The sequence below is a fragment of the Sinohyriopsis cumingii genome, chromosome 6 (genome assembly GCF_028554795.1).
Source record: "Sinohyriopsis cumingii isolate HCF-2022 chromosome 6, ASM2855479v2, whole genome shotgun sequence".
Lineage (NCBI taxonomy): Eukaryota > Metazoa > Mollusca > Bivalvia > Unionida > Unionidae > Sinohyriopsis > Sinohyriopsis cumingii.
The window spans coordinates 148,234,444-148,251,875 of NC_142966.1; the positions used below are offsets into that span (position 1 = coordinate 148,234,444).

At 34.2% G+C, this 17,432-nt stretch overlaps 1 protein-coding gene across 1 annotated transcript in view; it reads right to left on the reverse strand.

The window, feature by feature from the left end:
• The window catches only part of LOC149798237 (bridge-like lipid transfer protein family member 1), a 215,309-nt gene that overhangs the window by 84,162 nt on the left and 113,715 nt on the right, over positions 1 to 17,432 (reverse strand). Inside the window, exons 31-36 of the mRNA XM_089963361.1 lie at positions 15,343 to 15,463; positions 12,923 to 12,996; positions 12,268 to 12,351; positions 8,535 to 8,631; positions 5,493 to 5,707; positions 83 to 194 (exon numbers count right to left, since the gene is read on the reverse strand). Coding sequence (XP_089819487.1) covers positions 83 to 194; positions 5,493 to 5,707; positions 8,535 to 8,631; positions 12,268 to 12,351; positions 12,923 to 12,996; positions 15,343 to 15,463 — 703 coding nt within the window. The remainder of the gene's footprint in view (positions 1 to 82; positions 195 to 5,492; positions 5,708 to 8,534; positions 8,632 to 12,267; positions 12,352 to 12,922; positions 12,997 to 15,342; positions 15,464 to 17,432) is intronic.

Consider the following 17,432-nt stretch of genomic DNA (forward strand, 5'->3'; position numbering starts at 1 on the left):
ACCAGATGCAGGATTATATCCTAAGTACATGTCCTTATTGCCAGGTGAACTAAAAGTGCTTTATTAATAAACATCTTCTTACCTGTAAATTTGCCTTTGCTAACAAGGGATCCCTTGGAACAAGCTGAGATCTGAGTACTCTGAATGGTCAGAACCATGGCTGATCCTGGTTCATCACCAACTCGGCTGGTGCCCTAGTGAATTCATGTAATACTTATATAAATTATACTGTTATTTACAATTATACTTTGAAGTTCAAATGTTCTGCTATTATTGCCATTGTTCTCTGAAAAATAAAAATGTATAACACTACAAAGTTTAACAAACAAGAGTCTCTCAAAGGACACACACTCTACTGGTCAAAAATAATTTCTAAGAATCCAACAGAAGTCTATTTCTCCTGTCCTTTACTTTTTTTTCAACTGCTAATCAATGAAGCCATCACAGATATTCTTGAGAAACTCCAACATATCAAATTTGGAAACAGATATATTTTCTTTTATATCTGAGTTAAAATGTTCACATGATAAATTATGTAAAAAATCCTTTTTCATGGCCTTTGACCCTGAGTTTGATATGATGTCAAATCTGATTCTGTTCTGTTCAGGTGTTTTTGAGATGAAGTTGTATGAAGATTTTTTAAAACTATTATCAACCATATTTAATGGCAGATTGGCATCATTTGCACAAATCTGAAAAGACACCTTGGAGAAATGAAATTAGTCCAAATGACTTTTAAGAAGAAGTTGAAAATAGTATGTCGACAGATGATGGATGGACAATATACAGGAGATGCAGGGCCACATATAAGCCCACTTGGCCTTATGATAAACATAAAGTTGAGTCGCAAGATCTTTGACTCTGAAATCAATCAGACAGCTGACTATCAAATTGTTTACTGAATTACAAAGAAATGCAAAGTCTGGTCAAAACTCATTCATATATGTCCAAGTCACTGTGTTCATATATGTCCAAGTTACTGTGTTCATATATGTCCAAGTTACTGTGTTCATATATGTTTAAGTTATAGTGTTCATATATGCTTAAGTCAATGTGTTCATATATGTCGAAGTAATTGTGTTCATATATGTTGAAATAATTGTGTTCATATATGTCCAAGTCACTGTGTTCATATATGTCCAAGTAACTGTGTTCATATATGTCCAAGTCACTGTGTTCATATATGTCCAAGTTACTGTGTTGATATATGTTTAAGTTATTGTGTTCATATATGCTTAAGTTATTGTGTTCATATATGCTTCAGTCATTGTGTTCATATATGTCCAAGTCACTGTGTTTATATATGTTTAAGTTACTGTGTTCATATATGCTTAAGTTATTGTGTTCATATGTGTCCAAGTCACCGTGTTCATATATGTTTAAGTTATTGTGTTCATATATGTTTAAGTTATTGTGTTCATATATGCTTAAGTCATTGTGTTCATATATGTCCAAGTCACTGTGTTCATATATGTTTAAGTTATTGTGTTCATATATGTTTAAGTTATTGTGTTCATATAAGCTTAAGTCATTGTGTTCATATATGTCCAAGTCACTGTGTTCATATATGTCCAAGTCACTGTGTTCATATATGTTTAAGTTATAGTGTTCATATATGCTTAAGTTATTGTGTTCATATATGCTTAAGTCATTGTGTTCATATATGTCCAAGTCACTGTGTTCATATATGTTTAAGTTATTGTGTTCATATATGTTTAAGTTATTGTGTTCATATAAGCTTAAGTCATTGTGTTCATATATGTCCAAGTAACTGTGTTCATATATGTCCAAGTCACTGTGTTCATATATGTCCAAGTCACTGTGTTCATATATGTTTAAGTTATAGTGTTCATATATGCTTAAGTTATTGTGTTCATATATGTCCAAGTCACTGTGTTTATATATGTTTAAGTTATTGTGTTCATATATGCTTAAGTTATTGTGTTCATATATGTCCAAGTCACCGTGTTCATATATGTTTAAGTTATTGTGTTCATATATGCTTAAGTCATTGTGTTCATAAGCTCAATGAAGTATAAAAAGCAAATTTTCAAGTAAATTATGTTTCTCTGAGAATTCTTACAAAATCACATTAACATTAGGGATATAAGTCTGCTACCTCATGAATCCAGCCCTGCTAGCTCATATAGATAAAGGGCAATAACTCTTGCCCAATGCCACCTCCAGTTGTCGATAGGTTTTAAGCTGAGCAATATACTAATGAGGATGTCTGCATTGCAGGGTGGTTTGGAGGGTTTTTAAATAATGTGATTGGGTAAGTATTCTTGGAGAAAAATAGTTAACTTAAAATTTTTCATTTTCCTTCAAATACATTCCCCAATCACAGTAACATTAGGAGAACAGGTAATAGGAGGAGGGATGCTGAGCATCCAACCTCTACCTCGGGTATCCTTCTAGAGAATGATGGCTGGATGCCCCATCATAACAATAACCCCTTTACCTAATTACACAGCCTAGGGTCACTTGATCTGTGACCCCTAGATATGGTTAAGATGATAATTATTGAAATCTTCTTACTTACAAAATTTCTTTAGTGAATTTAGTGAAACTGAGCAGAAAGGCATCCTTCTCCCGATCTGACAGTGCTGGTTGTTTAAATTTTGTTTGGCGGTTACCTGGAACAACCAGACTCAAGGTTTGCCTCTGCAAAATTAAATCTCTGAGATAAAAAACTCTAGAAGGTTGACTCTGCATGCCAGCCAACAGCTTCTACTATATCTCAAAATGCTATGTTCAAATGAGAGGCTCGCAGAGATCGCTCTAATATCATGAGCGTTAATCCTAGTAAGGCAACTCTGATCTTGTGAGACTTCTGAGTCTGCCAAGTATATATAACCCATTTCAGCCATGAAGCAAGGGTTTGAGGGGTGATATCCTGTATTCCAGCTTTCACTGGAAGAAAGACGTGCTTGTCTCTGTGCATTTCAAGTACTGCTTGAGTGCATGAACAGGATCTTGCATGGCTGCTGCTCTCTACCTGTCTGTAGAAGTGAGTGAGCAAATGATGACTCTTTCAGCACTGACAGACAGTAATTTATTTTTGGCAACAAAGCCTTCTTGTGTCAAAAGGACCACTGAATCATCCGATGTGAACTGAAGATAGTTCAGGTCGATGGAAAGGACATTAACTTGCTCACCCTGCATGCTGAAGCTAAAGTTATCAGGAAACATGTTTTGTATGATAGCAGCTTTAGCGAAGTGTGTGACAAAGGCTCCAATTTATTGGAACTGAACCATGTTAAAACCCATGACAGTTCCATTCTGAAAAAAGAGTGAAGGAGTTTGGATGATTGAGATCAAAATTGGTAAAAAGAACAGACAGATCTTTATCATGCCCAATATCATATCTACCATGATGCCAGAATGTGTCTGATATCATGCCCAATATCACATCTAACATGATGCAAAAATTTGTCTGATATCATGTCCAATATCACATCTAACATGATGCCAGAATGTGTCTGATATCATGCCCAATATCACATCTAACATGATGCCAGAATGTGTCTGATATCCTGCCCAATATCACATCTAGCATGATGCCAGAATGTGCCTAATATCATGGAGTGGTAGCCTTGATAGTAATTGGGGCCAATTGTTTCTTCTCAAAGAACCAGAGAAAATTTGGCCAGTTGAGGGATTGAGGCACTCAGAGGTACGATGCTATTGATATGGTACCAGTCCCTGAAAACACGCTCCTTTCCCTCATAAACCTTCAGAGTGGAGGACCTTCTTGCTCTTGAGATTCTCTCTTCAACTGAAGGTATGAAATGCTTGTCTCACAAGGCTGTTAGGACAAGAGTCAAGTGTCAAGAAGACAGCCAGGCAGGGATGGAACACCGATGACCATGGTTGCTTGAGAAGATTCAGGTTGGCCAGAATCTTCCTGGGCAAATCTATTGCTAGATAGAGTAGACTGGTTATCCAGGACTTGTTTCAAGTGAGAGGGGCTATCAGAATCATCTTGCATTTCTGACAACGTAACTTCTGGATTATTTTTGGTAACAAGACTGTGAGAGGGTAGGCAAATGTCCACAACCCTTCACAACTGGTTGATAGAGCATCCACAACCCAAGCTTCTGGCTCTTGAAATCGAGAAACAAAGGTGGGCAACTTGTAATTCCACCTCACTGCAAAAAGATCGATCATCGGGTACCCCCAGATCTGAATAAAGACCAACTGATGGAGAGATAATTCCAAGTGAATGACTTGACCTTAGTTAGATAGTGTGTCAGCCAAAACATTGAGTCTGTTGGAAATGTGTCTGATTTCTGCACTGATATGAAGATATCGCACCAATGTAGTATTTGCCAAATCAGGATACAGGTCAGGTGATTTGGTGTCCCCCGTTTGAGGAGATAGGTCACCACCACAGAGCTGTGGGACAAAATAAGGACCATTTTGCCTGACAGTCGATCCTTCCAGAGGTGAAGGAGTTTTCACTTGACTCAAGCATACATATTATTATAGATCCCCTTTTCACCTGACTCCAGGATGCATATTATTATTGATTTCCTGGGTATCCCCTTTTCACCTGATTCCAGTATACATATTATTATTATAGATCCTCTTGGTATTGTACATATTAACAAAATAACCTGAATCTGTCTTCATAGGGAGAATCAAACAATCATGTCAGGTCATCATCTCAGTTTACTATTTTTGTTAGGGAATGCAGCCATAATATATTTTACCTGTATCTGTACTTACTTTGTTCGTTATGTTTATTTATAATCAACTAGAGTGTTGGAATGAATTACACGATTATATGTCATAACAATAACTGCTTTTTGATACTAATGGCCTTTCCTGTCATACAGAAGTTTCTGTCAACGTTTCAAAATTGTATCTAGTGTTAGAGTGCTGCTAGAAAAAGTAATGTACTCAGCCTTTAAGTACATGTAGTTGTGGTTGACAAATGTTTAATGTAATTATGGTAGTATCATGATCATATCCCTTCCCCCTTGGTTAAGATGGGGTGGTAACTGATTATTTTGTACAAGTAATAATATAACAAATTCATATTAGTGTGTAAAACATTTTGGAATACATAGTATTATTACTCGTGGGTTTTTTTCTATATGGAAGAAGAAGAAAAAAAAACACCCTCCAAAAATGTACTTATTATCACCTTCAAGATAAAAAAATGAGAAAATGATTTAATATTCTTTTTAAAGGTATATAATATTGTAAAAAATAAAAAATACAAAAATAAAATGGTAAAATCATTAAAATATAAAGTTCACATTTGTTATTTAAACAGTATTCTTTCAGAAAGTCTGAGATCTTCTTTGGTAGAGAATGATCATGAAGCTTCTTAACTGAAACCAAATCCCAAACTTTTAGTCTCATAGGATAAAAGTTTAATATTTTGGTTAAAAATATTAATTTTCAATGGTGATACTTGTGCCACTTGTAAAAAGTGTTTACTGCTGTTTTACTTCTTAATAAGATATAAAATTATTGCTCACCGCTGGTGTTGGAGGAGAGACAGGAATACACAGGCCAATGTCGTCAACTGTCAATTGTAGGAATAAGGTGCTTAGGGACTGTGGGTTGGTGGGGGCAATCTGTGGAAGTCTGTTCATCACCTGACGTGTGGCTGTCAGCACTTCCTTGTTCAGAACCATACGCTGCTCTGTCCAGTACTCGTAAGCATTCTTGTAGTTCAACCACACAAGCACAGCTGAAGTGACAAAATGAAACCTGCATACTACTTGTATGACCAATCAGGAACCAGGAAAAAAAAATCGTCTTTATGGCCAGAAGGTCTTTACTTACAGGTAAGAGGTGTACAGGTATGTTTAAAAAAATGCATGACAGATTACATGACATAGATCTGATAGACTGATAGACAGTTAGACTGAATGATCAACAGACAGACATATAGGAAGACAGACAGATTGATAGGTAGTGTCGGGAATCAGTTGAAATTTCATGATTGATTATCAGTTACACCAGCTGATAGATGATAGATTATTAATCAATTAAATATGTCTGCTGTACGTGGAAATGAACAAAGTAGTGCATCAATTTTAGCTAGGGTCTAACTGATATATAATGAAAGTTTTGTAATAAGACTTAATTATTTAGGATTGTTGTTTGTTATTTTTCTTTAAATGAAAGAAATTATCAAAATTGTGGTCATTTGTTTACAACAAGAACAGATTAATAAAAATCAAAATATCAAAATTGTGTTTATTTGTTCATAAGAAAACCTTAAAAACATGTACACAGGTAAAATCATTTGTCATGTAAACAATGTAAGGCCTAGATAGTAGATTTGTGACTAGAACCACTTCATTGTGATTGTAACTAGATGATGAACTTAATTAACATGAACAGTCTTTTATTATAACTAGAAATTCTAGAATTTTCAACTTTGAAGTGAAGTCTTCAACATGCTGAATAAGGTAATACATGTAGGTACAACTGAGTCATTCAATCAACATTCAGAGCAAGACTGCGACTTAATCTGCTTACATAGAAAAACATTAACATTTTCTGGTTTGAGCTGATACCGCTTTTTATTTTTAAGATTACCTGCTCGGCTGAAATTCCTCTTGGAAGAAACATTGTCAACCCAACGAACTTATGCATTTTATCAGAATCCCAGCTAAACCCATAAATGAATATCAAACACATCAAAACCTCCCCTTTACTCTAATTTTTATGTTTTATTTGGAAAAATTTTACAGAACATTTTTTTAATGAAAATGTAAGTAAATGCAGTGTGACTGACACTTTAAATATACATTGTAATACAAAACAATATTTGTTTATCTATATGCTGTTTTTTTATATATATAAATAAAATACAATGTTGTTTGTTCTACTTCTAAGTCTTAACAAATGGCACAGATCCAGATCTACTGGCATACTATATGATAGCAGATCAGGTCTATGCATTTTGCAGTTGGATATGACTTACAAGCCAGTATATACTCAGGATGATATGGAAAATGCAACTCCAATTGATATCACATGCAGTTTTTAGCTATTACAGCTTCAAAAGCAAATACTGGATTTCATTATATACTGCATGAACACTGTTTAATTTACTATTACATGTCTTATACCAGGCACATGCAACATCCTCTAGGGAATGGATAGAAATTTTTAAAGCCACATGGTATGATACAAATGTAACCGGATAAAACAAGGTCAATGGTCAATAATACAGTATTATTTCAGAGTTGTAATTAAACAGCATGTTCATTCACATATTAACCTTATAAATATTTAAAACTGAAATCGATCCACATAAAAAGGACCTGGTGAATGATGTGCCTGAATACTACATTTCAGTACTTGGGTATTGCAGAGTCTGCCTTTTTTTAAGCTAAGTAAAATATTTCAACTTTGAAGATTCTCTAAACTTCAACATTAGGGTGCGGACAGGCATACAGACTGATGGATAGATGTACAGACATGCACGTGGATGCCAGAGTAATCCACATATTACGCTGCTGACAAGACAGGCTTGACTAAAACACTATGTTTAGCCATGTATAACCTGTATGTAACTGCGAACAGAACAGATCCGAATTTGCCATCGCAAAATGTCCCTGCATACCTGGGTTTACTGTTTGCAATAATACATTTGCTTTAAAAATTTGTACTGAAAAATATTCATGTGGAAGAATTATTTTGGCAGTGGCTGACAAGCTTGTAAGTCAGCCAACCAAAAATGAGTTTGCATGAATGTTTTTAAGTACAATTCCAATAACTAATTTTTTATATATATTTTAAACCAAAAACGACATAGTAAACATTATTTTGAAGATATATCCTTAAATACAGACTGACATGTAAGTTTATAAGTCAAAACTTCAGTTTCTTATCTTCACATAAATGAATTTAAAAGACACACCCATCATAAATTCTCAATGAATGAATTCTATTTACCCATACTTCTTTATGACATAACAGCACAAACACAACTGGAACTGTTATGTTGCATTACTGGTAGAGAACACAAGACAGCAAAATTACAAGTATTCTTTCCAATTTTGTTACTGAAACAGCAAATATTTTCTATTTCTGTCTCTTTGTTTACAATAAATGTGAAATGTACAAAATATGTATCTGTCTTCTAATTCAGCAGTTTTACTGACTTTTGTGACTTCATATTCTTTTCAGTGAAATCAAAATGGAGGCAGTACCTTTGTTAATAACAAAATAGAAAATATATCACAAAATACAAATATATCCTCTGCTATAATCACAATGACTACTGTACTACCAATTTATATATCACACTGAAATTGTGATAAAAAAAATTGCATACCTCATAACTTTGGTTATGTCATCAGCATCTCTGGAAGCCATGTTTTCCTGTAAGCTAAAGTAGTCCTAATCACACAGTTGGAAATGACACAAACAAAAGTTGATTTACAATACAGCTATTTTTGCATTCAATATAGGAAAATATTGAATAGTAACAATGATGTGATATGTTCTTTTGGTTCAAAGTATATAATTTAAAAAAATATGGTACCAATATTTCTCACCTTTATCAAAGGCCATGGGTTGGACAAGAATGATAGGACGGGTCAGATTTATCAACAGAGCTTCCTGATCATCCTCAACTCCTGGAATCATCTCATCCTACCAACAAAACATTTTGCCAACTGTAATACTTTTTTGTTCACTTTAAAAGTATTCTTTATTAACAATATTGAGTGAGTTATTTCTTGTAAACAGAAAATCTGCATCAAATCCTTAACATTTGTTCCTACTGCAAATAAAAATATAATGGTTTTGTGAAATTATAACATACAACACTCTCTCACTATAAGGACCTCACCATAACAAAGTTCCTGTTAAAAGACTAGCAGCGTCACAGGTTCCAATTCATACAATGATAGAAAAATATATATTATGTACTTCATTATAATGTAATCTCATCATAAGGTCATATACTCTGGGTTCCAAGGATAGCATCATAATGAGGGAGTACTGCATTAAGGGAGTACTGCATAATATGGTTCATTATAAGGTTGTCTCTTAAAAAGGTGGCATACTCAGGCTCAAACATACAGCATTTACTATATCATGTATTTCATTACAAGGTGGTATACTCTGGCTTTAAACAGACAGCATTATAATGAGGGAGTACTGCATCATGTATTTCATTACAAGGTGGTATACTCTGACTTTAAACAGACAGCCTTATAACAAGGTAGTACTGTATCATGTATTTCATTACAAGGTGGTATACTCTGGCTTTAAACAGACAGCATTATAATGAGGGAGTACTGTATCATGTATTTCATTATAAGGTGGTCTCACTATAAGGCAGTATACTTTGGGTTCCATGAAAAGCATTATAATTAAGGAATACTGTATCATGTACTTCATTATAAGTTGATCTCACTATGAGGTTGTCTACCCTGCCTCCTATGGACAGTGTTATAATGAGAGTACTGTATTTGCAAATTTAATGTGCTTCTGATTAATAAAATATTATAATTAACAACATTAAAATCAACAACTGAATTTCTGGATTGATTCTTTCATGATGCAATGACACATCTTGTCATAAAGAGCAACCAAAATGTCAGTTTTAACAACTTTACACAGAACTCCATACTACATGTATGTGTTGGAATGACACCAAACATTAATGGCGATTTTAACTTGCATAAATAGCATTTCAGTTTACTTTTATCAGATACTGAAATCACTGATGTTGAGATTTGGCTGCTACTTTAAATCTTCATTTGTAATTGGTTACCTCCTTACCCCTGTTATTCTTGCTGTTTAATTTACATATTTTCCTAATCAAGGTAAATTCAAAATAATGAAATTCACTTTCAGCTCTGGTTGGTATTCTTCAGTGCACAACCATATTTCTCTCCAATTCTCCATGTTGTAACTTGAACATATAGTTTCTTTTCCTTTCTTAAAATATTTGTATAAATATATTAATATACATGTAGCTAATAACATTTTTGTCAGTAATGGGGCTTTAATATCAACGATTCTGCTTCAGACAGACATGCTTGCAAGAGAACCACGTTTGACCAATACATGTTTATGAAGAAAATCATGTTTTACTATGAGAATTTCATCACACTTTTTGGGTTCTTTTAAATAAATGCAAATGCATATTCCTCTTGTTTACATAGTTTTTTATGGGGGGAAATATTATGTATTGTGAAAGTAAGAGTACAGATTTCCATGTATTTAGCAGTCATGAGCACAGTCATACAATGCCACTCTCTCTCTCATAAAAGAATTTTATTTTTCATGATGTTGACACGCAAAGACATATCTGTACATCCATTAAAATACACAGATCTTCCCATGCATAGAAATGTAAACATTGAACTGGATGGCATACACAATGCATGCCTTTAAAATGAAAAAAAAAAACTGGTGGTCTACCTTTAGAAAACTGAATATGATTTGACAGAATCAAAAAATACATCTCTACAGTGTTTCTGAATATAAATAATTCTTTTTTTGAATAGATATGAAAACAAAGCTGAAAAACTCAAAATCTGCCAAGAAGAACGTATTGAGAGGAGAGGGAGTTGTTCAAAGACTAACATTATAACAACTGAACTTGCAGTCCTACAATATAAGACATTAACTCTTATTGTTACAATTTGGGGTAGGGTGGGAGATAGATCCTCTACTCCCCCCTCATAACTGTAATGGTCAATGTCTTGCACTTTTTGACTATTGAACCCCCCCCATCACTATAATCATTTACCAACAGTCTTAATTTCATATGTAAGTAGTCCATGTAGGTAGCCTAAACTGTTAATAAACACGAAAATAGATTTAAAGAAATGAAAATTGGTTAATCACGTGTCTGGACAATAACAAATTGGCCAAGTCACAATGAACTCATGAAAGCAAATCCAAAATTTATTTGTTTGTCAAACAAATCAACACATCCTTTGCTTTGAACATTGAACTTCTACACAGATCACATATGCCAATTTAGATAAAATATTATGACCATGCTGTGGAATGTTCAAAGCTTTAGAACACCTACCACTGGCAGAATTTGTTTCATGCTGACATAGTTATTACATTACAGATTGAGAATCCACTGTTCTATAAATAGCTATGTAGAAGATGCCCTTAAGAAGAATTCATACACTTAATTAAAGCTCTAAAGCTGATAGGAAATATCTTTTTAAAAAGAAGAAGAAATAAATGAAGAAATAAAATAATAAGGTCTTCCAGTTATAAGAGTTTAATGTTGTTTTTTCTGTCAGTTGCAGACTCATACAGCTTACCTAATGCCCTTAGGGCATTATTTGCTGTGTGATTCAGTAAATGAGAGTTTATACCACGATAAACTCAGAACCCCTCCCCCATTAAACTCTTAAATACATAATGCAATACAATCATTTATTTTGCAATATACCATATATTCCCTAATTAACGGCCTCTCCCCTTTTTTAAGAAGAGAAAATGTAAAAGATGTTGTGTAAGACCTGTGCCTTTCAATATCCATCTGCTTCAGATTCATGACTACAACAAACTGCTGCAGCAGTCTCTGTGGCAAACTGTTACAATATACATTGATGCAATATCTGGACAGCACATTCAACAACTTACTAGTCCTACTTCAACCATCTGCCTAGATGGAAAAAAGTACTGATATTTAAAATGCCTGAATTTAGTGACAGTGTGCATGTAATTTGGATTTTTAACGTAGCTTTAACAATTTTTCAGTCATATCGCAACTATGTCTGCAATGTGGCAGTTTATAGCGATGTCTAGCACTGGGGCATCATGCCGCAGACATGTAGCATGATGTCCCACCCAGCCACATTATCCTGACACAAGGTTGACCAGTTCTAACACTAACCTCTTAATGCTGAATGCCAAGCGAGGCAGCTGTTAAAACCATTTTTATAAATCTTTGGTATGACTCAGCCAGGGATCAAACCCATGACATCCAGCATCCGAGGCAGACGCTCTAACCACTAGGCCACCGGAGTGGTCAGTTACAGAAAGACCCCCTGATGTACTTGTGGTCATTATAAAAAGTACATCAAAAGAGCAACTTTAGCTTTTATTACTGTGCTCTAATAAATGCCCCCCATTTGGAAAATGTAATGCCCCTAGGGGCATTAATTAGGGAATATATGGTATCATCATACAGTTTCACCTATCAATACTCACTCCAAGTTATATGTATGCCCCACTCCTAATTACATGCAAATAAATAATAATATTACTGCCACCATCTATGGCATTTATTTGTTATATGTTTACCTGTATTGCATTTCTTACGGCTATCTTGGTCTTAAAAAATGCCATGGTTTGGAATTCTTGTTCTGCCTCTTCAAATATGGGATTCTATAGAAGAAAAAAGAATTCAACTTTAAAACAAGGAGATGATACAGACCTAAAGAATGAACAAACTTACAGTCTGGAATACACTGTATGTCAATTTCTTGATATACAAATATAATTTCATGTATCACTTTATTTAGACCATTCATTGAGACCGTATCTTTTACATTTGCACATTTCCAGGAAATTACTGCCACACTTTTACTTTATTTGTGCATGGGGTGGGAGGGGGGCTGGGTGGCAGAGCGGTCTAAAGTGCTCATCTGTACCTATCACTGCCATCTCACTTCAGTCTGCATGGGTAGGGTTCATCCTCCACCAGTTATACTGGCTGCCATTTATAGCCTGTCTTGTGCTGAGAAATGACATTACCAAAACAACAACTTTATAAGTGAAAATTGTAACCAAGACCATGTAGAGAAAACTCAAACTCCTATCATTTTATTGCAACTAACACAAAAAACACATTTCAATATATACAAAATCTATTTCTAGATGGAAGATTTAGGCTGATTTCCTTCATGGTTTATCCAAACAGAAAGAAAAAGATATTATACAGTGAAATCATGTTTACCTTCAAAAGCTGTCCAAGAGCAAGGTTCAATTCCACTTTTGCTTTCAGGAAAACTTTCTCATTGTCCTCATACTCTGCAAATATAAGGAGAGAAAATCTGAGAGTTTTCAATTGTTATGCTCACATTTTCTTACACAATGTGCCTTTTAAATTTGATATGAAGGTAAAAAATAAAATGCTTTAGAAATATCTGCACTTGAAATGTTGACAAAAATATCTTTGCCAACATGAAATTATGACATTAAAATTTAATACAACAGAACAAAAAGTACACTACAAGATTGATCTCATTTATCAAGATATTAATAATGTCTTTCTGAATGTGTCAAATGATTTAGAGGTAGAGATTAGTTCTGGGAGTGTTTGAACATATGGTTCTATTTGAGTGAGTGTTCTCAGAGTGATAAAGTACTACCATTTCAAATGTTCATGGAACATCTGGAATCTGACCCAATAACATAGCATATACTGATCAAACACACCATCATACAACTTGAACTGTGGAATTATATGCTGACATCTGTGGAGTAAATACTTAAAATTAAACTGTTCTGCATAATTTGTGTGCATTAAAAAAGTTATGTATGCATTTATCTTCAAAAAATATGTAAATACACTTTTTTTTAGATCTCTGTTAACTGATGCTATTGGCGATGTAATCACAACGTTTGCCAGAAATATGATACTTATTCCTCACTATACTACAGGCAACACCAAACAGCAATTTTTAGAATGTTAATGTCAATCATAACCTATTATTAGTCCATGTTACCCTGGATCAGCTTTGATTTTCTTTTATTTCTCCAATAACTACAAGGATGTCAACACCTACCGATGTCAAATAGGAATGCCAGCCTTTAAACTTTAGATCTGACCATAACACAGGAACAATTCCAATTTTTACTGACATTAAGAAGTTTTACTAATGAAAGTGGTTTCTGATTGAAATGTACTACATAGTCATCATGTGACACAACAAAGTTGTACAAAATAGACTGCAAAGGCATGGTACATGTGTTAGTCCCATGTTGATGTCTTGCATATTCCATTTAGAATGCCTGTAACACATATTTTTTTGAAGATGCCTTGCATATGCCATTTAAAATGCATAAAGCACATATTTTTTGATGACCTTGCATATTTCACCTATAGTGTCTTTAACATGTTTCCTTAATGATGCAGGGCCCCGAGTGGACGAGTGGTCTAAAGCGCTGTTCATTAAGGATCACTGCCATCTCACCTCTGTCTGTGTGGGTTCGAGTCTCGGATTTGGCCAATGTGGGTATGTGAGAAAGCTTGCCAGTAGCTTCTCGTGGGTCAGTGGTTCTTTCTGGGGTATTCACGGGTTCTTTCTCCACCATTAATACTGGCCACCATGTATAGCCAATTGTGTGCTGAAAAATGGCGTTAAACCCTACAACAACAACAACACTTTAATGATGCCTTGCATATTCCATTTAGAATATCTGAAGCACAATTTCTTCAGTGATCTTTTGTATATTCCATTTAAAATGTCTCTAGCACATGTTTCTTCAATGATGTCTTGCATATTTCATTTAGAATGTCTGTAACATATTTAGTCAATGATGTCTTGCATATTCTATTTAAAATGTCAGAAGCACATTTTCTTCAGTGATCTTTTGTATATTCCATTTAAAATGTCTCTAGCACATGTTTAGTCAATGATGTCTTGCATATTCCTTCTAGAATGTCTGTAACATGTTTAGTCAATGATGCCTTGCATGTTCCATTTAGAATCCCTGTAGCACATGTTCCTCCAAGGTATAATCTTCACTGGATACATCTGATATGATATCTTTCTTGAATCTTTTCTGGTGAATCATGGCACTAAGCTGGTGTTGTTTCTAATTTGTCTAACTTTAATTGCTTTGTAAAACAAGTGCCTCAGTATGCATTCACAAAAGAGTTAAATCAGACATAATTATTTCTGTAATCTAGATTTGCGGGTGATCATTTAGTGGTTTATGTACATACAATTGTATCCGATCTGAAAATCAGAATCTGACAGAAAAGATTGTAATGGTGTAATCAGAGGTTAAAAATGGAAATGATTCAGACAAAACCAGAATGGTTGGAGTCTCTGAATTTACATGTAAACCATTATTAATAAAATTTTCCTTTTGATAAAAATCTGTGACTACTGGGCAAAATGATTACTCTGATAAACTATAAAGCATATTTTAGGCATTGTTAAATTTTTAAGAATACTACTGATTTAGTATGGTAGCGACAAAAATTGCGAATAACTGCCACTTAATGCTTTGTCATACCATTTTGGATGAAAAGAATTCTAGCAGATATGTTCTCCACACCACAATCACTAGAATTTTATGAGATACATGAGTAAGTCCTGATAAACAAGCAATCATAATTATCAGGTCAAAAATGTGGTTACATACCTATATTAGGGTGAGCCTCTCTGGAGGCCATCTGTATACGGTTGGACACTTCCAGTTCAATGGCCTCTGTTTCCAGTCTGACAGCACTAGCTGTAGGGGTTGTAGCTGTAATCTGTATACCCTGTTAAATAGGAGAAAATAAGTTTGATATCTTTTAAAAATTAAATTTAAGTGCCACAATTCTTTTGAAACTTCTATGCATACTAAACTCTGAAGTATGATAAAGCAATTTAAAAAAGGTATATGTGGTCTTTGTGGTGCTGGGTACTTAAGACTATTATTGTATTTAGTCCCAATAAGATCCTGTGTTTAATCACTTATGATAAGTCAGGCCAAACTGCATATTGCACAGACCCAAAACTGTACTGCATAATGTCCTAGTAGATCTGAGTCTATGCAGTTTGTTATGAGTAATCAGCAGAATCAACAACATAGACCCTGACCTGCTTGCAACCTTATGCTACAGTGAATTAGGTGTCTATGTTATATGCAATGGAACTGACTTATAAACATGTATATACAGTATTTTATTCAGTTACTAGCTAAAGGAAACCAAAGTTGCTGTCAATGCAAATCAATCTAAAAAATTGGCAAGATGAACTTTGTATCTACAACATGCCAAACACGAGATTTCTGAGCAGGGAGAATATCCTTCCTGTGACAATAAACAACTGCCTGTTAGATAAGTGGGTCTTCATCTTACCTATTGGTCTAATAAGATTAGTGGTCATAGTCACTTAATGCAGCCTTCAACATACCAATTGGTCTAACCAGATTAGTGATCATGGGCATTGAATACAGTCTTCATCTTACCTATTGGTCTAATAAGATTAGTGGTCATAGGCACTGAATACTGTCTTCATCTTACCTATTGGTCCAATAAGGTTAGTGATCATATGCACTGAATACAGTCTTCAACCTACTGGTCTAATAAGATTAGTGATCATAGGCACTGTATACAGTCTTAATCTTACCTATTGGTCTAATAAGATCAGTGGTCATAGGCATTGAATATAGTCTTCAACTATTGGTCTAATAAGATTTGTAATCATAGGCACTGTATACAGTCTTAATTTTACCTATTGGTCTAATAAGATTAGTGGTCATAGGCATTGAATATAGTCTTAATCTTACCTATTGGTCTAATAAGATTAGTGATCATAAGCACTGAATACAGTCTTAATCTTACCTATTGGTCTAATAAGATTAGTGATCATAGGCATTGAATATAGTCTTAATCTTACCTATTGGTCTAATAAGATTAGTGGTCATAGGCATTGAATATAGTCTTCAACCTATTGGTCTAATAAGATTAGTGATCATAGGCACTGTATACAGTCTTAATCTTACCTATTGGTCTAATAAGATTAGTGATCATAGGCACTGTATACAGTCTTAATCTTACCTATGGGTCTAATAAGATCAGTGGTCATAGGCATTGAATATAGTCTTCAACCTATTGGTCTAATAAGATTAGTAATCATAGGCACTGTATACAGTCTTAATTTCACCTATTGGTCTAATAAGATTAGTGATCATAGGCATTGAATACAGTCTTAATCTTACCTATTGGTCTAATAAGATTAGTGATCATGGGCATTGAATATAGTCTTAATCTTACCTATTGGTCTAATAAGATTAGTGGTCATAGGCATTGAATATAGTCTTAATCTTACCTATTGGTCTAATAAGATTAGTGATCATGGGCACTGTATACAGTCTTAATCTTACCTATTGGTCTAATAAGATTAGTGGTCATATGCACTGTATACAGTCTTAATCTTACCTATTGTTCTAATAAGATTAGTGGTCATAGGCATTGAATATAGTCTTCAACCTGTTGGTCTAATAAGATTAGTAATCATAGGCAATGTATACAGTCTTCAACTTACCTATTGGTCTAATAAGATTAGTAATCATATGCAATGTATACAGTCTTCAACTTACCTATTGGTCTAATAAGATTAGTGGTCATGGGCATTGAATACAGTCTTCATCTTACCTTTTGGCTGAATAAGTTTAGTGATCAAATGCACTGCATACAGTCTTCAACTTACCTATTGGTTTAATAAGATTAGTGATCATGGGCA